The 26,053-nt window shown below is 45.2% G+C and overlaps 1 protein-coding gene across 2 annotated transcripts in view; it reads right to left on the bottom strand.

Moving 5' to 3' along the window:
• The window catches only part of LOC119384083 (uncharacterized), a 53,584-nt gene extending 28,740 nt beyond the window's left edge, over positions 1 to 24,844 (bottom strand). For both annotated transcript variants that reach the window (XM_037652367.2, XM_037652368.2), the window contains exons 1-4: positions 24,575 to 24,844; positions 24,169 to 24,400; positions 8,685 to 8,812; positions 2,041 to 2,120 (exon numbers count right to left, since the gene is read on the bottom strand). In XM_037652367.2, coding sequence (XP_037508295.1) covers positions 2,041 to 2,120; positions 8,685 to 8,812; positions 24,169 to 24,400; positions 24,575 to 24,757 — 623 coding nt within the window. In that variant the 5' untranslated portion in view covers positions 24,758 to 24,844. The remainder of the gene's footprint in view (positions 1 to 2,040; positions 2,121 to 8,684; positions 8,813 to 24,168; positions 24,401 to 24,574) is intronic.
• Positions 24,845 to 26,053: the final 1,209 nt, after the last annotated feature.

The raw sequence follows: 26,053 nt of genomic DNA, 5'->3' as shown, positions 1-26,053 counted from the left end.
TTCGACATTCCTGTAAAAGCTTGACCTGCATGCATCTTGGTAATTCGGTAACTGAAATAACAAAAATGATACATTGCTCTTCCGACGTGTTGTCCCTTTCGGGTTTTTCTGCTGGTGCTGATTATTCGAAAAACATCTGCCAGTTCAAATATGCGCTATTCGATTCGACTAACGAATTGAATAGATCTTGAATTCGAGTATCGAACTGAAAATTTCGAATAACGAATCGCATAGTGTGCTATCCGATTCGCTATTCGAAATTGTCGAATATTCGCACACCCCTACTTGTCCACCCCAACAAGCTGGCTAGAGTTTGCAAGAAAATTGAACATAAAATATCCAGAAAAGAAGACAACGTTTGTAATATCAGACATAGAAAACAACACATGCTATGTAATATGGGAGTGGTATACTGTTCAATTCTTCTAAGGTGCGGGGCGAGTTACATGGAACAAACGGGCAGGTGCCTGAACATTAAGTTGAAAGAACACGAGCACTCACTTAACACTAAGAGGTATGGTCATTTGGCTTTGCATATTAACAGATGTGGGTGCGCACCGAAATTCAATGAGGTAATCATTTGAAGAAGCATGAGAACCAGTTTGTCAGAGAGTTAAATGATGAGGCATACTACATCAGGAAGCAATCTGGTTCATTAGTCAGTAAACCATCGGTGATGTTGCGTGATTGCGAGTGCAAATTTTTAGACGAGTACATGTGACTTTGATCTAGATCGGCTTTTTTTTTGTTCGTATGGTTTTTTTGTTGGTACACAGTGATTGTTGCCTTCCTTCAGTCTGCGCATGCTGGAAACATACGGGGTCTGTCTCCTATAATTGTTGTTTCTGAAATAAAAAAAATTTAGCTGTGAGTCAGCGCTGTGTTTCCTTGTTTTCTCTGTGTGGTTGCACTGCCGGTCCATGATGAAGGCCATAAATCAGCAGCAACTGGTGGCTTTGTTCCCTGCACTGCTTAGAATGTTGTGTTTTGTGCAGCTTCTCTGAGATACGTCTTAGGAAGGTTAATTTTGCTTTCTAGTTTATTTAAAATCATTTTATCAATTTCTTGGCATCTCTGCTATTGAACGTGCAACAAGAGCACCATTGGGACATAAAATTGCCATTTCCTTGACAGTGCAAAAAAATATTGCTGTAGTTAAGAATGACTGTTAAAACCAAATAATTAGCAGTACTTGTGCTCTTGTCGCAGAAAGCATATATACATTGCTTAATGGCATCAAACTCTCATCAATTTTGGAATATCTGGCTATTCAATTCAGGTGACCCTAGGAGTGGGCACAGTATCGTACTAAATGTGCAATGCAAAATAAGAACAGTGCTGTTTTCCAAGCGAAACCAACAGCAGAACAGTCATCAGCGGGAACTGTGTGAGAATCACAGGAGTGACCATGCCTGTTTTTGCATTTATTCTTTCACCTACCAGTTACCATCATGCGTGACACTGTGTTGGCTGTACGTTTTCTGAATTGTGTAGTCACCATCCATGATTATGTTATCCGTGATAGCTAAGCACTTTTGTCCTATGCAGCTTCGTTTTGACTCAGCAAATTACACATGCAACGTCACCAACACTGTGCAAACTGTCACTGATAAAAAGCAATACTAGTGTATTCCAAAAGGACTTCTTTTTGGGCGAGTTGGTGCTTACATTGCTTAGGTATGTTCGACTGCAGCACAAAATACCTGTTGTGAAATAAGCGGGGGGGGGGGGGGGGGGGGGGGGAGAAGAAAAGCTTATTTCACGAAAGGTATTATGAGCCACAGTCGAACATACCTAAGCAATACTAGTGTAACCCACACCCTGGCATCAAACGCACTTTCTACATCATGATGGCTGGGCAATCAATTGCCAGCAATTTTGTCACTAGGTGATACAACTATTTTGCACTACGTCACGAGCTTCGTATCACCGAGGTTTTATTGCAGTGTGAAAAACTTGCTCTAACGTACAGCACAGCCTTGTTGTAAATTGAAGCCCTATAAGCAGCCTGCACAGCAATACACCAGTGGAACAGCCTACCTAGACGAAGTGTTGCCTGCGAGGATGCAGTTGCTCCCCACGCTGCTCAATTCGGTCAACACGGACATGTGGCGGACGGTCTGAAAAATGCATTATTACAGGGCCAGTGGATTAGGTTTAATCATCCTTAAGGGCTATACTAGTTTAACATAGCTTAGAAATGGGCTACCACTGCTGTCAACAAGGGCATCACAAAAGGCTAACACAAGCAGCTGAAAACATCTACAAACCATCACTATTGAATTGCAAACACATTAAGCAATTTGACTGACTGACTGAAGTTAACATCTGAAAACAGCAGAGTGACTAAGCAAATCTTTACAGTGCAGACAAAAAAAAAACAGATCACTAACCCAACTGACCACCCTGCTAAGACTATGGAGACACCAATCGTAGAGTGCTTTAGGGAACGAATGGCTCCAACAAAAATACCAGTCTATTATTTTTCCCAATCAGGAGTTGTTTTATTGCCCAGCCAAATCTTGATATACAATGTAGGAGAGGTCTCACTGACCACTATGTCACTTCACCTGTTGAAACTGAAAACCTGAAACTGGCTAGAGACCAATGACTGCGGGCAGCGAGTGAGTGGCCAGTAGTGACTACAGACCTGCACAGGCAGATTTTTCCAGCTCAGGCCCGAGCTCAAAAGTCCCATGCGTTAGCCTGGACTGGCTGGGTTCGGCCAGTGAGCATACACAAAACATTGCACAATTCTCTGCACTGGTGGCACCTTCTTCTGGTGATACCGCGAAAATAATGACAAACGACTGCCGGAAAGGGCACAGGCACTAGCTAGAGAGTCACAACGCGGCTACATTTTCTGCTCGACCGCATTTCTTCATCTCTTGTATTCTGAGGAACCCAGCAGGCATGTGGCGTTGTAGGGCGCACAAACGGCTATTCAAACATATTGCAAATCCTTGTGGCTTCGTGCTACAAACGGGTGGTTGTCTATTTTCCCTTTCTTAGCTATTCAAACAGTAATGGCCTCACCAGCCTTGCAACGTTTGGCCTTAAAATTCATAGAGGCAGACGCCATTGAGCATGCAGCTGTCTGCCGGAATGCTGTCTCCCCCCTGTATTGGTGCTTGGATGGAGGCACGGAACGCCACGTCTTCCTGGAGGGGGCTTATGCCGAGCGAGCGGACATGTTGCTGCGGATAGTTTCCCAGCAAAAGGACGTTGGAATTCGGAGACCCCTTTCTGGCTCGGTGTTTTCAGTGCGAGATGGTACCTCTGGAGGGATTCTCACCAAACCGCTGCATTCTTCTACCCAAGCACAGACATGATGGTTTGCACGTGCTGGAGTGGACTGTCTCCCTGTCCTCCGAATTCGACACCTCTCCTTTGTCGTGCGGTACTATTTGTCAGCGTGGGACAGCACCGCTGTAGACGCTCTCATCAAACCAGTTGGGGCCTTCCAGCCGTCACTGCTTCTTACGAGTGTTCCCGGCAGCGGCTGCAGAGGTCATCGAGCTTTCACTCCAACCCTCCTTCGGACTCAACCTCCTTGCCGACATTCCAGCAGTGGAGTCATCGGGGCGTGGTGCGTGATTATCATTGTATGGTGCACGGGTGTTCCCCAATTGGACTTCTCGCCCTACAAGTGTATTGTGTGACTCTTTACCTCTTTTCTAGAGGCCGGATGCCAGGACGGCATGCCAGTCACAGGATTTGCGGGAGTTGCGGACACCTATTTCAAAGCCCTCAGTGTTACAGACTTGGGGCTTTAAAAGCCGGAGACTCCTGTAGCAAACGAGTTCATTCGAGCGAGTTGATTCACTCGTATTCGCTCTCACTTGTAGAAATGTAAATAAACTTACGTTCCTTCTTGAAAGAACGTGCCTCCTCACTGGAAAAAAACATCGGCTATGGGGATGGACGGCGGGAGCCAGCTACTGTACGAGACCCGCCGAACCCCACTCCTTACAGCCTGAACCACTGAAAGCCTTCCTTTCACTACTCTGCTGCTTTTGTCTAGCTGCATCAACAAAGGCAGGCAACAAAGGCATCGAGCATGGTCCATGTTCAAAGTAAATATTCACCTCCACATGTGTGACAGCTATGGCACCGGAGGTGAACATGTGGATTCGCAGTCATTGAATCGGAAGGGGCTGAAGTTACCACCCTTCCATTTTACGATCAGCCTACAGAAAGCGGATGCCTCCTTGCAAGATCGCTATGAGAAATATGCACTTCTTGAATTTGCCTGAACAGTACATTTAGAATGTGCACATTTGTTAGCACAAGATGACCAATTTGTGAGACTGTCTGAACATCACTACATTGTCAAAGCGAAAGTCTTAATTAGTGTGTTCAAGCAGAAGTATGCATTCTTTGAATTTGTTCCAAACCGTTTAGACTGTGACAATGGCAAAGAGATTTTGGAATCCCGCATCAGCAAGATGCACTGATTTTTAATCTGATTGCTTGGCTTCTGGTGCGATGCCCGTAGCACAGTGCAGTTTTAATATAATATAAGTGCAGTTTAAATATAAGTTTTAATATAAATGTTGTATGTAATACAACATTTTTTCTTCGTTCTTGTATGAAAATGCTTAAAACCTACTATACAGTTATAACTGGCTCTGTCAGATACGCTTTACCAGCAGTCATCTATGAGAAGAAAAGAAGTGCACCCCTCACACGATAACTACACTTACAGTTCATGGATTCAAAACACTTTTGCAGAAGGAGTATGGTAGATTAAAGTTGCTACATCAGTGAGTCAGTACAGTTTTATGATTTAATGTGGTTTTTGTGTGAATAAAACCTTCAGTCGTGAGTCAATACAGTTGTGTTGCACCATTCATTTTCAGGTGTCCTTGTTGTTTGTTTGCACTGTTATTGAACTTGCAGGAGGAGACTTGCAAGGCAATGGAATCCAACAGGATTACTGAGAAAGGTGTTGCAGAGCCCCTTTAACAAAATTTCTTTGGTTCTGCTCTTGCATTACAATGAAAACAAACGAGGCATCGCAAGTCGGCACATGTTTGCTGGTGGTAGAAGGGTTATACAGTACACGCTTTTGTGCAAGAACAAAGGACTGTCCGAGGACTCTGTCTTCAAGTGCATTCCGGCATTCTTGGAAAATGCAGCCGGATGTGGTGAAATTCCCTGCTTGCTTATTCTTGGTCAAAAGGTGCAGTCAGCAATGTAATAAGTGGATTGTTGAAGCCATATAAGATACGTTGAGCCAATGTCTTGGCACACTAGGCTATTCTGAGGTTGTTCTTGAGGATATTTTGAAGTCGCAGCAACACTACACATGACCTGAAGTTGTCTGCATTGCGTGCCTCAAGCCATTCTATGCAGAATTTCATTTCCTTCACTAGATGCACTCTTTCGCTTTCATGTTCTGCACGATGATGCTTCTTCAAAGGCGGGCACTGATACACGTACTGTATTTACACAACTGTAGGTCAACCCCCATGAAACGCAGATCAGAAGAAAAAAAAGAAGAATGCACAAGTGCATTTCATAAAGGAAATTTATTTATGTACCCGCATTCACTACACGTCTTCAGTCGTCATCGTCAAGTCAGCCCTCTTCATGAACTCTAATGCCCAGGCCCCTCTGGCCTTGGCATTCCAGTTTCCGAGGCAAAGACGTCGGTTTCTTGCGTGTCGTGACATTAAGAGACCAGTTGCGCAGTCAGTTCACATGGCACCCCGCAAGCTACAGAAGGTGTCCATAATTATGCCTGTGGCAACCCTGGCATCACAAGTGAAAATTTGGTCACACTGCAATTTGCTGCTGCCACACCACCCGTTGAAAACCTTGCTACTACTTGCCACTCACTGTTTGTTTTTTCGGCATGCAGAATGCAGTGGCAGCCCTCTTGAACACTGCTGTGAACAAGCGCTGAAAGTTTTTTCGGCCCGGGGCAGTCATGACGATAAAGCATGAGCTTTGCGGCAATACGCGGAGATCAGTTTTAGAAAATTTTCCTCAAATAGTTGCTGAAAGTGAGGATTATACGCGAGAAAATACGGTATACGGTACAGGTAGAGCCAGAACACAAGCATAATGTTGCACCAATGCCACAGCGCCCCCGATTTCTCGTTGGTCCCTTTGTAACTGGCAGTACTAGTTTCGGCTTCGATTGTAAGTGAACCCCTCCAACTGCTGACTTGAAAGTTAGACAAAATGGGTTGACGTACAATCGTGTAAATACTGTACTTGTTGCTTCTTTACATTGTGACTGGGCTTCAATGGCTAAAAGCGTTACACCCATTATCACTCAGTGCAGGCATTTATTGGAACCTGTAGTGTCGAGAGTCATCACAGTGCTTTGGCATGCTTACAAGCGCCATCTCTGATGCTTGGCAGAAACAGCAGACGGCCTCGAAGATGCCCTACGGTTGCTATGCGCCGGATGGTATGTGGAGAGAGCGACGCTTAAAGGGGCACCGACATAAAATTTCAAGCTCGAGGTGTGTCCTTCCTTCGATTGCTCGGTATGCATAGGTATTTTGGACCAAATTTGAATAGCACCGTCACCATTTTATTTTGAGGACAAACAGCCTACGAAACCTCAACGGGGCGTTCAGCACCCTGCGACATCGACATTACCGTGACCGTTCAGTGTGACATGTACCATCCTGAGTGACGATGCACTAGAAGCGATGACGTCGATGATTCAAGTGTTGCTATCATGGCGACACCTGGAAACGCTCTCACTCCCAGCACAGCCGGCCAGGCTCAGTGACTCTCCCCACTGTCGCGCTGCTTTGAATAATTTGTCGTGTGCTCATCAGCCAGCATGTCAGGGAATCGTTGTGCGCTGCCTTCGTGTTGTTCAAAGTGCAGACACAGTGTGTCGTTTCATTATGTGTACACTACACGACAACACAACCACAAGCTACCAAATTGGAGTGGGGTATAGATAAATATGTATCATCGATGACACGCAGGTAGCGTTAACAGAGAATTTTACTTCTTTGCATAAGGGCAATACCGGATTACTGCAGCCGTAAGAGGCTGGACTGGTGGGGCCATCTGGCAGCGCAATGAAGAACCTGACAAGCACAGAATTGTTATGTAGAAACCTAACATGTTCTACTTCTCTGCTGGTGTGCATTTCGTAAGCCCCCTTGCGTATACCGTAACGCCGCGCATGCTAAAATTCTCTTTGCTAAAGCGTGCGTCTCCAGGCGCCTCCTCGTCACTGTTTGGAATGGCATGCATTTCTGAATCACTGTTTTGCAAAGGTTCGAAGCGAAAAGGATTTGCAAAGTTGCGATTCACGCCAATTCCCAGTTCCAGAATGCTGTTTTCATTATTTGTCGACACTGCTGACACGACGACGGTGGTACTGGTGACGACATGACTGCACGTGTGCGCCGAGCAGACGAAATGTCAGCTGAATCTCATGTCACTTCTTTCTGTGGCCACTTGATCAGTGGGGGTTCAGTCTGGAGGTGACCGCGAGGAAGCACTGCTGGCGCTACAAATTGGCAGGCTTGCCACCCGTTTTGAATTGTGCTAGATGCTGGTCATATTAACCTATAAAACAGGTAGTTATTCGTCCCTCAGTTGCATTTTGAGTCGCAAATCATTACTAGGTGGTCGATAACTACTCGTGGATACAAAAATTTTGAGATGCGCAAATTTGATGTCAGTGCTCCTTTAAGCGCTCAGGTCTCAGGTGACATGAGCTTAAGTATCCAAGAGGCGCGTGATCTACTCAAGGGCATTGGACGCTCAACTAGCATCGCGGTACGACGCATATAGGGCGTCGCCCAGTCATGTAGCGTTAGAGCTTATAATAAATTAGTTTTATGATTCAACTCTGCAGCACATCACTATAGAACATGGTGTCAGAAGTTTGAGCAGCGATCCCTCACGTCGCCAAGTGAGTGCTCATCAACACCTTCAGCCATGAGTGAATCAGGAACTCAAAGCGATCAGCACATCCAACTCCAACCACCTCAAGTCTTCAGCTTCATCACCGAGCCTGGAAGCGAAGGTGGGAGCGTTTCCGAACCGCCAGTGGTCTTCATCACCAATCAGACAATGATCAAATCAACTCACTAATCTACATCATGGGTGACAAAGCCGAAGACATCCTCACGGCACTTTGCTTGACAATCGCCAACATGATGAAGTATGCCAAAGTCACCGAAGCCTTCGAAGTCACTTCGTCGTCGAGAAAAACATCATCTATGAAAGAGCGCTCTTCAATCGCCGCATACAAGACGAAGGTGAACCAATGACAGACCATCACGGCTCTGCATTCCTTAGCCGAGCGGCGCGACTACGGCGACTTAAAGGACAAATTAATCCGTGACAGGATTGTTGTCGACGTGCGTGACCAGAAGTTGTTGAGGAAACTTGAGCTTGAACAAGACTTCACACTGGAGAAAGCAGTACTTTGCGCCAAGCATTTCGAAGAATTCCACAAGCAGCCACCGCATATTCGTGCTACCGGCTCCACAAAAGCAACAGCTGCCATTGATCTGCATACCGCTAGCGAACCACGATGTGTCAACAGCAAGCGCAAACCAGTTGGACGATTGCAGACTCAGCGTTCCTGCAACTGGTGTGGTAAAGAAGAAACTCCCTGGTGAAAAGAATGTCCCCACCTAGGTGCCTCGATTTGGCCCAGTAGTATTGCAGGAGAATGCTCGTTGGCTCACCTGCAGGTGTGTCTCCTCGCCCTGTGCGCTCTGCAGCTGCTGCTGCAGAGCCAGCAGCCTCTGCTCTGCTTCAGCCACTGACTGCTGGAGCTTCTCCAGCTCAGCATGCACCTGTCTTTCCTCAGCCACTGCACACAACAGTCATCCTGGCACTCGAATCATTTGGCCAAGCAGCAGCTCGACAAAAGGATGACAGCATGCTGTTACAATTGTTAAACTGCACTGAAATTAGGGAAGACATATGGGATGAAGAAGATGCAAATTGGATTTACTGAAAAGAGAGGAAGGAATAAGGAAAAATAATAAGAAGTGGGGGCCCTCGTGTAGCAGAAGAGCCTTCATTATCCCTTCCCGTCTCTTCCATAGATCCAGTTAACAGTCTGCACTTGTGTCTTCTTTGTCTTTACATCTGCCCTAGCTTTGTGTACCCTGTAACTTCAGCACAGCCTAACAATCATGCAGAACCAGCTAGCCCAATACTTTGCCTTGCTGACAATTACAACGAATGTTTAGCAGGACCACATACGTGTTCTGTTCTTTAGCACTGTTATTGTTATTATCATTATTACTGACAGGATCTCCCCGGAGCCAAAAAACAAATACTGAGGTTAGGTGATGGGGATAGTGTATTATCACAAGCAGTACAATGCAAGCACATACGTTATGGACTCTTTCTGAAACTGAACGCTCATTTCCAAACACCAAGTTGAATAACAGTTCCACACAGATTACCAACTGAAAAGCCGGCAGATCCCATGCATTGTGGGGATCGATGTAATGCGAAGCAGCCAGCAAGGAGCTGCATACATCGTCTTGTATGTCACTAAGAAAAATGCATGTCATAGTTTTCATGTTAACTCGTGTTATTTATGTTCGTCACACAGTCACGTCGCAAGATACCAATTTTGGTGTATATCAAGCTAGTGAAACGGCCGCCAGCGCACCATGAGCGTGGCACATAAGTCATGCTGTACATGACATGTGTGTCATGATTTTCATGTTAAATCCTGTTATTTATGTTCGTCACACAGTCACGTCGCGTAATACGAATTGCGGGGTAGATCAAGCTAGCGAAACGGCCGCCAGCGCCCCATGAGCGTGCCACGTAAGTCATGCTGTACATGACAAGCGTGTCATGATTTTCATGTTAACTCCTGTTATTTATGTTCATCACACAGTCACGTCGCGCAATACCAATTTCGGGATAGATCAAGCTAGCGAAACGGCCGCCAGCGCCCCATGAGCGTGGCACGTAAGTCATGCTGTACATGACAAGCGTGTCATGATTTTCATGTTAACTCCTGTCATTTATGTTCGTCACACAGTCACGTCACGCAATACCAATTTCGGGATAGATCAAGCTAGCGAAACGGCCGCCAGCGCACCATGAGCGTGGCATGTAAATCATGCTGTACATGACATGCGTGTCATGATTTTCATGTTATGACTTGTCATTTGTGTTCGTCATACAGTCATGTTACACCATACCAATTTTGGTGTACATTCGATTAACCAAGTGACCAGGAGAGCACAAAGTCGTAGGCGGCTAGATAGATAGATTGATAGATAGATAGATAGATACGCTCAAAGTCGCAGAAGTTCGCTAAGAAATGCTTCGCATTTAAAAAGGTCGGCTACATTTCAATGAGAAAGACAACCATTAGTCTGTGGGCAGCTTGACTCCAGAATCATGCCAACCAGCACTGCAGGGAAGAGACCATGTAAACTCAGAATGAAATGCATGATGTGTACTAGTATTGTCTCAATCAGTCACTGTTTTATTTACTCTTTCAGGCAATAATAATATAACAATTTCTGGGTTTTACGGGCCAAAATTACGATATGATTATGAGGCCCACCGTAGTGGAGGCCTGTGGAAATTTGGCCAGCTGGGTTCCTTAATGTACCCTGACATCGCACCGTACGTTGGCCTCCATCGAAATGTGACTGGTGCAGCCGAGCACCGCAACCCCTGTACCACCACAAAAGCTGTTTCTGTCAGGCAAAGAATGCCTCTTACGGTTACTGGAAAATCTCCATAACGCTCTCTTTTTTTTGTCCCCATTGGTATGGTAATTTGATGACTGCAGGACAGCTTTCTTTAATAGGCAAGCTACTGTTCAAGCCCCAGAGTTACCACTGGGCCAGTTTTCCAACACAACAGCTGGTTTTCTTTCCTCGTGGAGCCAACTGCCACTTTTTAACATGAGTGAAATGGACAATAATGTGCATTTTGCGGTCCCCAAATGCTGTGCTGTGAAAAAGTGGGCAATCAACTTTACCTACTAATCTAAAAAACTATATGTATGCAAAATTTTATAATGCCTTTAACCCTTCGCAGTCCCAAACCTTTTCTTATCTCCCGTCCATTCTGATCTGTAATTAAAAAACTCAAAGCTCAAGTGTAGTGAGAAAACGCACACGTGAATCCACCGCAAAAGAACTCGTCCAGCATTGCCTGACCACGGACCGCTTCGGCCGTGTTGCGTTGTTGGGAAGGGGCCGACAATGGACCGCAAGGGGTTAAATAAATCTGCGCAAAGTTTATTTTGTTTGGTTATTTGTACATTCTCCCACAGCACTTATTGCAAGAAATAGAAGCTTGGATTCAAGGGTGCTGATGCCACACTTCCATATTTTAGAATCGTAATCGTGTGTCCCTCATTTGCATCACGCATGCCTCACATCAGTCTCATTATTTTATTAAATACGCATTTTTATGCGTTAATGTATTCCTCAGGGGTCGAGCAATGCTTCAACATAGCTTGCTGAATCATAGGAATACAAATTTAATGTTTATTAGACTGCTGTAAAAGCTAAGCCAACGTTGGAACCAGAGACGTTAGTCTATGTCACCTGTATCGTAGGAGTACATTGCAATGTTTATTGCTATCTTGTAAAATTAGATAGCCAGCACCACAACCACAATTGACATTTCACCGACATTATGTCTGCATAGGCTGTTTTTCCAAACGAGTTTATAGACCTGGTGTGGCTGTGTGGTAGAACACCTGATAGCCATGCAGAATGCTTGCGTTCAATTCCTGATGGGATCCTAATTTTCATTCTTTCCATTCGTTGGGTCAACACTGCCGATGTCAGTTTTCCTTAATGCTCTCGAATTTAAGTTACCAATGTGTGTTCTCACCGTTACTGGGTAGATGTCAACTGTCTATCACCTGTTATGCATGCGCACTTCTCTCCCGCAACTGTGCTGCCTACGTAGGCTCATTACATACGCCCAACTTTATAGAGGTGTCTTGTGGAATGGCCGGCAGCTGCATCCGCCGAGCTGTTGCGGACACCCAACTAAAACAGTCAATCAATGAGTTGAGACCATTATGTGCGTCTTTGTACAGGCTCCCGTTATATGAGCGATGAAATAAATTATCAAGGGCGATTGTTTGGTGACTGCACATTGTGTCTGCACTGCTGAAGGCACAATATGTTGCTTTGGGATGCGAATTCGTGTAAGCCCTAATAGCATTTGCAGTGATATTCAATGTGCAGCGTGCGTCCACTCGCGGAAACGTGAAAAAAAAAAAGTCAATCCGTGTGGAGAACACTTCGGTGTACTAAATAAATATAATGGATTTTCTTTATGATTTTCTAGATGATAGTTTAAGGTGCAAATTCAGCACAGCCCTTCCAGCGCGTACGCGGCATTTGGTTAAATTGGACATGCCTCGTCGGGAAGGTGAACAGCTCTAGATATTACAATGCCGACAGCACGCGTTGCCAGGGCCACCTCGTTTCTCGGAGCTGTTTTTGGGGTTTGCCTGCATCTGCGGTGACATTTTGCATTACAATAAAACAGAATGAGCGTACGTGACTCTGTGGGTGCTATGTGGTGATTCTATATCATATGATATGTTTGATCTCAACGCAAACGGCGTCCGCGCGTTTGGTGTCGTTCGGGTGTTCGTACGCGCATGTGTTTATCCGAGTCTTTAAGGACAGATTATGTTTGTAAAACGCGCGGTAAATAACCTCTCACGGCGTGCCCATGACTCCCGATTAAATGCTTAGGCACCGGATATGCCGCGCAAAGCCGAGCTTACTCAGGGAGCAATTTGTGATTTTTCACGAGTGCCTTCATTTACGCATAGCCTGCCACTATTACAAAACGAGGTTCCCGCCTTCGTTTTCGTTAAAATTTGTTTTTGACAAGAAATTGTTAAAAGCAAAACACTCATGTCATAGGTGTAAAAGTTACGGTGCGTTGCATAAAGAGCGGCTCTAAATCCAATTCACTCACTTTGATATTCACATTCATCAGGGCTCACGCACATTCATTCTTATTCCCACTCGCAGTCGTTAATACTCGCATTCAGCGGCACTCACTCAAGTTCATACTCATGCCCACTCACACTTATCGGCACTCACTGAAATCATGCTCACGTGCTACATACTCACCCTTGTACTTCTTCGGGTGGCTTACCGAACAATCCGCGAAACAACTTCGTGCAGTCCCAGTATGCTAGGGGCAACCGTGCTTCACCGCCTCTGTCGTTCCCCAAGTTCCCTTCTCCAAATGAGAGGAGGGAGTGACCGTCTTTGTAAAGAACGGTGGATAAAGTCTCGCTTCAAAGCAGTAGCACCCACTCAAATTCTGACAAGTCAGGGTAGCTCATTTATAACAGCCTTACTGCGTAAGGTCGATTCCACGAAAGATCGAAAAAGGGTGTATATTTGATGTTTCCGATTTTCCTGATAATTTTGTATGTTGTGCACATATGATTTCACAGCACGAAATCGCAGTTCGTTTTCAAATAAAAATATTTTTCAACACAGCAAAATTCGACAAGTGTCGCCGGTTGACGACGACCATTTTACGAAGAATGCGTTTTCGTAACTTCGGAACCATGCTGGCAGCTACTCAAGCTATATATTACAAATATCTTTCTTTTTGGCGGAAGTAGAAGTAAAGAGGAAATAGCTCTTATCATTTGATGGAATTCTGAGTAAATTATGTATTTTTAAAAATTCACGAAAAACGCTGCGTTTTTGAAAATCAGTCAAATTTGGGACGCTATGGCTACTTCTGTGAACATCTTAGCTTGTTCATATTTGCAGTATGAATAGGCCTTTATGTGAATAATGAACCTCTGCATTTGTATTTCTCTAATAATTTTCGAAGTAGTAAATTTTCATGCTCGAAACACCAAAAAGAGAAAAGTGCTCCTCCATTCAAAAATCTATAATAAAAAAAACCCAATCTCAATTTTGTTCAAAGTCCCCCAAAATGTTCTCAAAGGACTGCAGAATGATATTATGAAAAAATATGTTGCATCATTTTTATTACAACAAAAGCAGAAAATGTCAAACATTGTGTTTCCAGAGCGTGGTGGCTACTGCGCAAAGGACATCTCTAGTAACAAGAAAATACAGTAACACGTCTTTTTTCTTTTCTGAGCTTCGCTAAACAACAGTAATGATCTATGGTCGGAAATTGGGAACTGTTTTGTAAAGAAAAAGACCGTTCCAATTAAATGCATTCGCGTGGTTTGCGACTTCACGCCAGTGTTAGACATCCCTCAGTCCACAGTATGCACTTTCAGTTGTAGCCTCCTTTTCTTTCATCTATTTCAGTTGAGTATAATTCATATCTTGAGTGCTAAAGAACGCATTCCCTCCATGCGTCTCTTACGATGATGTGATGTGCCAGAATTGAGAGATTGGTATAAAAGCCAAGGTCTCTTCATGAATGGAAATGAATTTCTGGAGAGCGGTCGCCAAGAGGTGTGGTTTTTGTTGGCCCAAATGTGTACGTTGTCAAACCTTATGTGATCAATGCAGAGTTTAAAAAGAATCGATTACGTGAAGATTGGTGGCAGCAGTTCTGGCCACGGACAAAACACGTTTTGTTTGCATTGCATCTGCTTTGTTTTGCATATCCTTCTTTCTCTTGAAGGAGTGCTGGCAGATCTGGTTTCCCTCTTGAATTGAGCGCGCATCCTGCTTCATGACCCTCCGCAAAAGAGTCTCGATCCGATATCTTCTACGTAACGAAAATTCTGCTGCAGCGGAATTTTCTTTTTGTGCACCATGAGGCAGTCCGTACAAAATCTCGGCCATGGCTATAACGCCTACCCATAGCCACCTTCAGAGCGTAGGATAGTGATCGCATCAAAGTGAAGCACAATTTGGATGCTTAACTTCTATCTCAGGTGGTGTTTGGCTGACTGGCACAGCCGTACTCGTTGCTGTCGTCTGCTCAGGCGGGCGTCCATCGCGCCGCCCTTTGCACCTGTCCGCCTAACGCATGCTACTCCGTTTACACGAGTGCTTGTAGCGCGGGCCACACGATCCGCACGGTGCGGATCCAGAGACCGGGCGGGAGAGCGACGAGCGGTGAAAAATGTATCGTGTAACCAACGCAATCGACACCCCAGCTTTTTCTCGTGCATAGCGACAAAGCCTGGCAAACAATGTGTGGCTGCTGTGCTTAGGTTGCACTGCGGTACTCGCCGTTCACCACTGCCGCCATTTGCGATTTCTCACATTCTTACAATGCATGATCGACTCAGCTACACATATTTCGCGTTTAGCTTCGTTACTTTTATATAAGCGCATTTACTAAAAAAAAAAATTATCCAGAGGAATGAAAATGTCCGTGCTGCCCGTCGACGAGGAATGTAAGTGGTGTCGCAAATGCATTTAATTGGAACGATCTTTTTTTTTCTTTACAAAACAGTTCCCACTTTCCAACAATAGATCATTACTGCTGTTTAGCGAAGCTCAGAGAAGAAAAAAGACGTGTTACTGTATTTTCTTGTTACTAGAGATGTCCTTTACGCAGTGGCCACCACGCTCTGGAAACACAATGTTTGACATTTTCTGCTTTTGTTCTAATAAAAATGATGCAACATGTTTTTTCATAATATCATTCTGCAGTCCTTTGAGAACATTTTGGGGGACTTTGAACAAAATTGAGATTGGGTTTTTTTTATTATAGATTTTTGAATGGAGGAGCACTTTTCTCTTTTTGGTGTTTCGAGCATGAAAATTTACTACTTTGAAAATTATTAGAGAAATACAAATGCAGAGGTTCATTATTCACATAAAGGCCTATTCATACTGCAAATATGAACAAGCTAAGATGTTCACAGAAGTAGCCATAGCGTCCCAAATTTGACTGATTTTCAAAAACGCAGCGTTTTTCGTGAATTTTTAAAAATACATAATTTACTCAGAATTCCATGAAATGATAAGAGCTATTTCCTCTTTACTTCTACTTCCGCCAAAAAGAAAGATATTTGTAATATATAGCTTGAGTAGCTGCCAGCATGGTTCCGAAGTTACGAAAACGCATTCTTCGTAAAATGGTCGTCGTCAACCGGCGACACTTGTCGAATTTTGCTGTGTTGAAAAAAATTTTTATTTGAAAACGAACTGCGATTTCGTGCTGTGCAATCATATGTGCACAACATACAAAATTATCAGGAAAATCGGAAACATCAAATATACACCCTTTTTCGATCTTTCGTGGAATCGACCGTAAGGAAAATGATGTGGTCAGGCACCACGTGGTTTGTTACTATGGCAACGGCGTCATCAATACATTCGACTGAACAGGCAACAATGGTGTGAGAGCTTCCCCTACGTAGGAGCTTTCAGCTCATTTCATTGGCCGTGCGCTTTATCGTCACAGGCGAGTGAAATGTGGTCATATGACCCAACGAAAATCAGGTTGAGGGTAGGCATTTTTTTTTCTTGTATTTTGAATTTTCTACACTGAATGACTTTGGACTGCGTGCCCCTGTCGCTGCCGTTCTTGCTGCACTAATCTGTCCATACTTCAGTCTACGCAACCAACGAGTAAAAAATGGGTGCTTTAATAGTGTTGGAAGGCCCCTTCAACGCAATCACGTTAATATTTCTGTAAGTATATTATGTTAAGGAGAGGGGGCATGGAATCTATTAGCGACACCTCTGTCTATCTTTACAATAGCAAGTCAAAAATTTTTTTATCTATTGCTAGGTCAGTGACGCTGCCACTGCATGTGCGCCCTGTGTGTAGGGTTGCCACCTGTCCGGTTTTAGACCGACCCGGCCGGTTGCTTAGATAGCGGGCCAGTTGCCGGTCCACACCTAAGACCGGCTGACACTGGCCGGTCTTTTGTCATAATATTGCGCTTATTTATTTTCTGGGGCATTTTATAAGCGTCAGTTTAACAACTACGACGGTAAATATTTATACGTCAATCACCAAAACTTTTATGTTATTAGTCAACCCCCTTTTAAGATCCCTTCAAGTGTAATGATCATCGGAATAGAGCATATTATTACACGTATATGTATCTATGAACATCCTATATTTTTGTGGCATATGCACTGCATACATTTTAATGTTCGTTAGTGTCTACAGTGTCACTGGCCTGGTATACAGACACAAAGAAGCGTTATTTATGGACTAAGTATGTGCAGTCCCTTTTCAGTGCAGCACATTTAGAGCAATAACCATAACCTCACTTTAACAGTCGTTAGTAGAGACCTGATTTTAGGCAAATGCCTCTTTTGCTCCTTGCTTTCCAATCGCCTCACTTTGATATATGAGCATGCATTAGAGGTTAAGGGGGGGTTTTATAGTGTTTTTATAGTGCGTATAAATGCCTATTTTTGGCGTTCGTGCCTATAAATGCCTATATTCAAAATCGGCGCTTATATGAACACTATCCAACCTCAAATTTCGCTTTTGCATGCAGTTTGAGACTGTTATTCATGTTAAAGGGCAACAATGACTGTTCAGAACTCTGTGGGGTTCAACCTTGTCCTCTGCAATTGGCTACTCTGTTGTTGAAAGGTAACGACAACTACACACGAGCCCTCTCAAGGGTTACGTGGGGCAGCGCTACCAGACCACTCGCTCCCATATACCTTGCAGGCGCCTGAAACCAAATTGAGTGTGCGCTTGAACCGCTTAATTATTAGGGCCTCAGATGCTCAGCAAATATCAAACAATACCGTATATTGCCAATTATAAGTCGACGTTTTTTTCGTAAAATGACCTTCCAAAGTTCGGGGTCGACCTATAATCGGAGTCGAGCTATAGTGGAACCGTTAAGTCGACTTATCTGTGGGGCCCGACGAAAGGTCGTCGTCCTCAGATTTCCTGCTATTCAACGCATCGATAACATCAGCCGCAGAGGCAGCGGAGTCACGGCAACAGCTATCTCCCAACACGCGCGCGCCGCTTCCGGAGCCGGACATTTTTGCGATCTGCCACGACGATCGCGAAACTATAGCAAAACCACGTGAGGCGAAACTACGGAGCGCGTTTAAAAATAACCGCCATGCGGCATTAATGCGAACTGCTTGGGAAACACGGTCTCGAAAGCAGCATTTCATACCTTTGATAGAGGGCAAACGATGCTCTATGAATAAAGAGGAATTTATCTTGCGATGCGCCCTGCAGTTTTGTTTTCATACAATAGAAACGATTCATTGACAAACCATAGGCGTTCCACAGAAATGCTGGCAACACTTCGCAGGGAACTAAACCACATGACCAGTCACATGCGCCCACAAGCGTCTTCGCGTCTTTTTGCATTCACGCCTGTTCGCCATTTTTGCATTTCGCTTCGCTTGCGAGCAGTGGTGTGCACGATTTGCGACGCTGCCAAACGGACGCCAAGATGCCACCGCTACTCCGGCAACAGTACAGCGCTGCTTACAAGAGGCAAGCGATCCTCTACGCAGAGTCGGAAAGCAACGTTGAAGCAGGGCGCAAGTTTGATGTGTCGGAAAAGTGCGTGAGGGAATGGACAAAACAAAGGACCAAGATCTTCGCGTGCGCTGCTACACGCCGTTCCTTTCGCGGACCGAAGTCTGGACAGTACCTTGCCATTGAGGAGGTGGTTTGAGATTGGGTTCACGACCAGAGAAGCAAGAGCCTGAGTGTTTGCTACGATGAGATTGAAGCAAAAGCACGTACTACTGTCAATGATGCCTGGTATGGACCGCCAACCAACATGGTCCGCGCGGCGTTTTCGACGTGCGGCATCTCAGTACCACCGGCACCCGTTCCGACGGCGAGCAGCAGCAGTGGCTCACACGGTGGCAATGACCGTGACTGCGTCCTTCTCTCAAGCGACGACAAGTCGTAAGCAATGTTTCACGGGCAAATAAATGTTTCTTTGCATCACTCCCTCTTCTGAAAAACTTACTGGTGAGCTATGGCCCCAGCATGAGGCTGTGTTCGGGGTCAACTTTTTTTTTTCCCCTAGAAGGGGTTGCAAGTTGGAGGGTCGACTTATAATCGAAGTCGACTTATAATCGGCAATATACGGTAACTTAAATGAGCCCGGAGCACGTTAAACGTTGAAATAAAACGCGTGCGTTTCCGAAGCAGCTTCCGAGAAGTTTCCCACGGCAGCTGTCATGCAGGGCATTTATTTTTTGTGAGACAGCGCTCGTCCGTGTCCCTTCTGTTCTTACTGTCTTCGTCGTTCCTCGCGCTGTACACAAACATGCTGCCGTACCAACTAGCCCAACTGTTGCACTTACTTATATACTGTTGCATTTATTTTTTGTTCACTGCACGTTTTGAAATTCATCTTAACTTGAAGTACAGGTGATATTTCGGTGAGCTAATAGTTTTTGTTTTCTAGTTCGAAAAAAATACGCATGTTGTGAGCTTACTCTTATTGGCACATTATGAGCTTACTCCTTCCGCGAGGAACAAAAAAGAAAAGAAGCTTTTTTCTGTCCTCCGCACGGTGAGGCAACCGAAGCCCCGCATACTAGCACATCATGCTCCAAGCATTAAATATGTCTGATAGAGGTGTGTGAATATTCGAGTTTTGAATTCGAATCGAATAACACTTAATCAAATAATTCGATTAGACTTTCAAATAGATAGTATTCGAAGTTTCAAATAATTCGACATGACGAATATCTAAAAGGCGACAAATTGGGGTGGCTAAAACTAATGCTAACGCCTTTACAGTACGCTTTTCGTTAAAACTTTCACCGATGTCCTGGTTAAAAGTGACCACATGTTTATTTGAAAGGAGATTATGCCATTTCCGTAAGCAAAAAGAACACACGAGAGAACTATCAAGCCCTTCATAACTTCACTTCCGAAACGAAGGCACGAACTTCTTGCTTATAGTTCGGTCACGTATGCCGCAAGCGCCTTAAAACGTCCCGAATTTGGCCCGAGACAAAAATTCAGTGATTGGCTTGACATATGAAATCTGTTCACACTGTGCTGTCACCACTGCCTCACCGCACCACTCGTTGAGAAACTGCCATCGTTCCTGCGCGCGGTTAAAACGCTGCTGTGAATGAGCGGTCGAAGATTATGGGCCCAGAGCGCTCTTGATGATGAAGCACAGCATTACCGTTCTTCTTTCTTTGAATTTTCAATCAAATCCTTTGTATTCAATATTCGATTCGATATCCGACATTTTTGGGCACTATTTGGCACTATTCGATTCGAGATGAAATTTCATTATTCGCACACCCCCAAGGTCTGATTAATTATGTGATTAAATATGTCTGAGCGCTTTGTAATGGGTGGACCTTTAAAACACCCACTCGTTGCGCAATTCACATGCCGCGCAATTCACTCGTTCTGTAATTCATGCCTGGCGCAATTCTACGCTTTTGCCATGCAATATTACATGCGCTAAGGAGACTCCTTCCACTACAAGGCATTTATATGGTGTTTTTTCCTAAGCAGTTTCAAGCAATTGCGTGGCTTTGTGGTAGAACACCTGCTTGCCACGCAGATGGCCTGGGTTCGATTCTCACTCGAACCGAAGATTTTTATAATTTATTTTATTTGCATCTTTTTCGATTTTTCGGTCGCGGACGAGATGATTTTTCGCTCACAACCAACAATGCCGACACCGGAAGTTTTGCGAAACGAGCTCTTTAACGCTATCGCATTACAGATGATACAACTCTACGCTTGAAAACACAGACATCAATGCCTAACACCGGCACAGCGCTGCCACCGCTGGACCCTTAGGGCGGGGTGCGAAGTTAGAATGGTCAGGTGTCGCTAATTGGCCTATCGCAGGGCGCGGCATCTGGATCAAAAGTTTCACTACTTTTGAAAGATAGAGGGGCTTTAGTTCAACCAACTTCCAGAAAACAACTGCTAGCAGCGGTAATGGGACGTGCCAGCCACCATACGCTGCCGCGCTGACATGGCGCGGGCGGTTGGCGAATGCGAAACCGTAGAGAGCCGTCAGGGGAAAGGAGAGTAAAGATCAAAAGAAACAAAAATGTGATGATCATGCGGCTTTTGTTTGGTTTGTAACTTACTTCTTAACCACATGGAAGAAATTAACCCCGTGCAATTAGAACCGGCCAATACGAGGCATCCCTCCCGTCTACTCTTTTAGTGGCCTGGATATATTTGCACCTGTGCTGCCCCTCTCAGCCATGCCGAAAAGAAAGTGATTCAGGAGTGTGTTTACTCGACAGTGTACACTAGATTCACCATGCCAGAGAATAAAGAAGAGACCGCTATCTGCGAACTGTGCGAGACAGAGGACAATAGCATGGCTATGTTCAACTGCGGGCGCCTTTGTGGTATCATACAATAATATTTTTTAAGTACGAAGCATTTCTTAGCGAACCCAAGGCACTTTGAGCGTTCCTATCCACGTATCTACGTATCTATCTATCTAGCTGCCTACGTCTGGGTGCTCTTGTGATCGCCTCCTTAATAAGGCATAGACCAAAATTGGCATGGGAAGGTAAGAGTTTTTGACAAATATGACTGTCTGGTCATGGCACAAATAACATTAAAATCCGTTCGCGCATGTCGCCAAACCCTTTCCTCCAGACACGTGTGGCACATACCCGTATACCACAGGCCGTGGTATACGCGTATGCGCACACAGGTGATGGACAGTTTATATCTACCCAGGAACGGCGAGAACAGACATTGGTAATTTAAATGCGAGAGCGTTAAGAAAAACTGACATCGGCAGCATTGACCCGACGAATGCAAAGAATAAAGATTAGGATCCGGGCGGGAATCGAACCCAAGCATTCTGCGTGGCAGTCAGGTATTCTACTACAGAGCCACGCCATGTCTAGAAACTGCTTTGTAAAAAGACCCTATGCTGGCATAATGTCGGTATAACAATTGTGTTGTAGTGCTGGCTATCTAATTTTGTAACAAAACAGTAAACACTACATATGTACTCCTATGATACAGGCGTCATGTCGGCTTAACGTTAATTGTGGTTCCAGTGTTGACTCCGCTTTTACAGCAGTCTAATAAACATCGCACTTGTATTCCTATGATTCAGCAAGCTATATTCAAGCAGAAGGGTACGACGTTGGGCTAGTTGGTGTTGCATAGTTTGAAGTGAACGGGAGCACGTAAAACAAGGACGAAGGGAGGACGAATGACACCAGTGCTGACTGGTGCTGTTCGTTCTCTCTTTGTCCTTGCTTTACGCGCTGTCATTCACTTAAAACTATATTCAAGTGCTGCTCGACCCCGGAGGAATGTGCTAATGAAAGTTACGTATGATATTCATACCATCGCACTGTAGTGTCTACTTTGCTTCGATAACACAGATGTCTGCGCTCTAACATGAGTGCTGATACTGCGTCATGCCATAAGTTACCATTGAAACATCAGTGTAGTCGGCAAGCCCACGATGGGCGCACAACTCCTCCATTTACAAAAACCTGTTGATACACCTCGTAACGCTTGGCTCAAAGCCAAAAAATGCAGCATAACACTCCTGGCTGACTGCTTCGCATGAAGCCGATTCCCACAAGACGTGGGATCTGCTGAATTTTTTTTTCCTTTGCTGTCATAGGTACAGATCGCACACGCCTTTGTTTTTTGCATTTTTGCATTTATGTAACAATTTTTTTGCATTTATGTAACAATTTATTGAGCCTAGAATTATGACGTTGGAGGCCTAAAACGTTTTACCTGCCTATTTTTGGCACCTAAAACGTTGTTTTGCCTGCCTCTTTTTGGCGCCTAAAATGCACTTTTTAAGTGTCTAAAAATCCGGCCTTAGTCATCAGTACAACCGCCCTTCCAACCACAGGTATTTTTATGCTAGGTTAGAGTACTTGGTTAGCTCAGTGCTGTGTTTGTGTGGACATGTACAGTACGGTTCACTCTTAGAGGGAACACGCCAGCGCGTGGCTGACAGCCTGCGCGGCACTGACTAGCGGCGAGATTTGTAAATGCGGCGCATGCGCATACACTTGTAAGGGCGGCGTGCGCCCGGCGTCGTCTGCTACTTTTGCGCCCATGCGCCAGGCAATTCCTGGAAAGCGCCAGAAAGCGGTTCCGTTTTTTCGGGGTGCGATTTATCTAGCCGTCGTCACTCTGCATTCAACAGCCAGAAAAACAAATATCCGCATTTGGTTATTGCTGCGCTCTTTCGCAAGGTTTAACTGGACTGGTTTCTATGCTCGCTAAAGCATCATGCGCAGATGCTCCTAAGATCGACTATTTTTTACAACAAGATTATTCTGTTACAACAACACATGCACACAATGAAATAAAGCGTGCACGGAACTTTACCTGACGGTAAAATTGAAGGAGACATCTCGTTGATTATACTTTTGCGACAGAGGATATACGGGGCAAGAACTAGCCACAATACTTTTGAAGGATGCAAAGCTGGTGTGTTGGTGCACGTCCGTACTCTTTTAAATGAAAATAAAATTCAACTTCTGCAAGAAAAACAGCACCGAGAGCTTGCTCAAGCCAGTTATATGTATTTCACACACAGCTACAGCAACTGGCCACTTTCGATAACAGACAAGGCAATTGAAGCATGATGCAGCAAACATACATACTAAGCTTCCCCTTCCAACAATAAAATAAACGCTTATTCAACAAGCGGAAGGCAGAGTTGGTATCACTTGTTTCTAACTTCGAAAACAAAAGCGATAAGGGTCAGCGCACGCCGAGCGCTGCCGCATGGAAGGAGCAGATGACGCGGGGCACGAACCGCCGCAATGAATCTATACGCATGCGCAGCATTTACAAATCTCGCCAGCAGTTAGCGCTCCGCGGACAGCCGGTCACACGCTCGCGTGTTCCCTCTAAGAGTGGACCGTACTGTACATTGTTTTTGTCGCTCAGGCAAGGCTACATGAAATGGCACTGCATGCCAAAGACTTAAAATGGCATAAATTAATTTAATCTCCTGTAAACCCCCTCTCTGAAGAACCGGCTTTTTTTTTTTTTTTTTTTTCTGGGGAAAGGTGGCACCACTGCCTTTTTATCAAGTTTTCTTGATCTCTCCCGCTTAGCGCTAAAAATGTGTGTGAATCACCAACTCGCCCAACCGCATGTGTTTGTTTACAAGACAACGTAACCAATTTTTACCGATAAAGAATTGTGTTGGCCGTTAAACTCTGTGACGCCCCGGCGGGTTTGAGCGGGAATTTCAAGGCGCTACATGTGCTTTTGCCAAGTGCGGCGAAAGTGGTGCTTTTGACATTGTGCAATAATTTTCTTTTTTCGCGTGCTCACCCTGCATAGCAGCTACGGAGGTCTGAGCCGAGGCGGTCTCCGGCCGACTCATCATGCGTGTCACGATGCGCTGAAGCACCGAGTGGCCGTCGCAGTGCGGCAGGCGAAGCAACTCCTCCACGTCGCGTACAGAGAACGGCTCCTGGTTCACGCCGGACTCGCAGGCGAGCGTGCACAGCGCGTATTCGTAGCCCTGGCTCGACAGGTAGTCCTGGATCAACCACAAGATCACCTGGCAAGAGCAAAAGAAACGCTTGAAGGTAAATGTATGACAGGGTTGGTTGTGGCGATCCAGACTAATCCGTGGACATTTATAGCGCCGCTCACTGTCAGCTGCCGTTGCTTTCGGGCCAATTTTGAGTGGAAAACCCTTCCTGCATTTGAAATATCCGAGTGATGCGCTCACCTGATGGAGAAGCGTGCGCGAAGAGCGCTGGGCGCTTTGCGTAGTGATCGTGAGCGCTTCGACAAACTTGTAGCGCAGGCGCGCGCGAAGATCATTAACGACGCCTTGCTCTTCGAGGAAGCGGCACATCTTGAACCTCATCTCTTTGAAGGTTAGACCATCAAGCTCTTTCCTAGCGTCCATTGTGCTATCTATGCTAATACAGAGCAGAAAGACAACAGCATTGAGAGATTCGAGACATTTAAATAACGAGCTTTACTGACACCGCCATGACACGCAGCGTTGCTAATGCACTAAAAGAGGAGCGCTAAGTTTGACGCAAAGAATGTATCAAGTCAAATTTCAATGCATAATTTTCATGTCATCCAGAATATCAGCAATTCCATTAAAAATTATTTTCTTGCCATTCACAATAGGCGAACATCTTGAATTGGTAAAATAAGCTAGGGTTATTATAGACCAATAGAACCTCTGGAGTGGCAGTCCCGGCCGCCGCCAACGGGAGCAAGTGAAGCCGCCGGCGGCCATGTAGCTAGAGGAAAAACAGGGCGCGACCGCCATAGACGGCAATGGAATACGCGCGGCGCGCGCGTTGGTTTGCAGTCCCACAATCAAAAAATGAGATGGAAACTGCTTTAAAGTTACACCACGAACAGTTGCCTCTTCTCGTTTATGAGACAAATTATGTCATACACCCATTGTCAGCTGCAGACTTTCAGAATAATCTGTTGTCGAAGAGGTGCTTCGTATATCGAGCGCGCGCGTGTTTCCGTAGCCTAAACGGTACACAAGCGGAAGTTCCGGTTTAATATTAAGAAAAGTGGTAAAGGGCGAACACGCTAACTACTGCTACGTCTGAATACAATAAAAGAAATCATTGCTTTTTGTACAACAAGAAAAGCCTTACGATAAACTCCTGTTTATTAATGTTTCGGCTATAGCGTTTGGGTGGCCCTCTCGTGACGGCTGTCGGGGAATCCTTTTGTTGCCGTCAGCTAGGTACCTAGGTGACCTAGGGACAAAATCTCTCTTTAATTTTTGGCGGTGCTTTTTGGAACGGTCGCTCCACCGGCTGATGCACGCTTGAACTACTTGAACGGGCTTGGGCTTTCGTCTCCTGTCTCTACACCGACGACGATGACCGCGAGTCGGGCAGCTTTCGTTTCGACAACGTAGTACGCGAACCGGTGCTCCGTAGCGACTTCGTCGTGGCTGCCTCGAACAACATCTGGACGTCGAAGGCGAGGATGCTGCATTGCGCTGCCTTGCCACAATTGAGTAAGTAGTGATCTCCATTATTGCGAGCTTTGTCTCTGTCAGCTAGAATGCCGAGTCTATCAATTGAATACCAGAAAGCGTGACAATATGCTGTCGTTCTTACGATGTGGATTCGGAGCGTGATAAACATTTCGAACTGGGGCACAAGAGGCTCACCAACGATCGCTGCGCGAGCAGGAAATGTTTGCTGCGCGAGTGAGT

The sequence above is a fragment of the Rhipicephalus sanguineus genome, chromosome 2 (assembly GCF_013339695.2).
Source record: "Rhipicephalus sanguineus isolate Rsan-2018 chromosome 2, BIME_Rsan_1.4, whole genome shotgun sequence".
Taxonomy (NCBI): Eukaryota; Metazoa; Arthropoda; class Arachnida; order Ixodida; family Ixodidae; genus Rhipicephalus; species Rhipicephalus sanguineus.
Note: the sequence above shows the minus strand (reverse complement) of the source record. Positions and strands in the feature narration are given on the sequence as shown.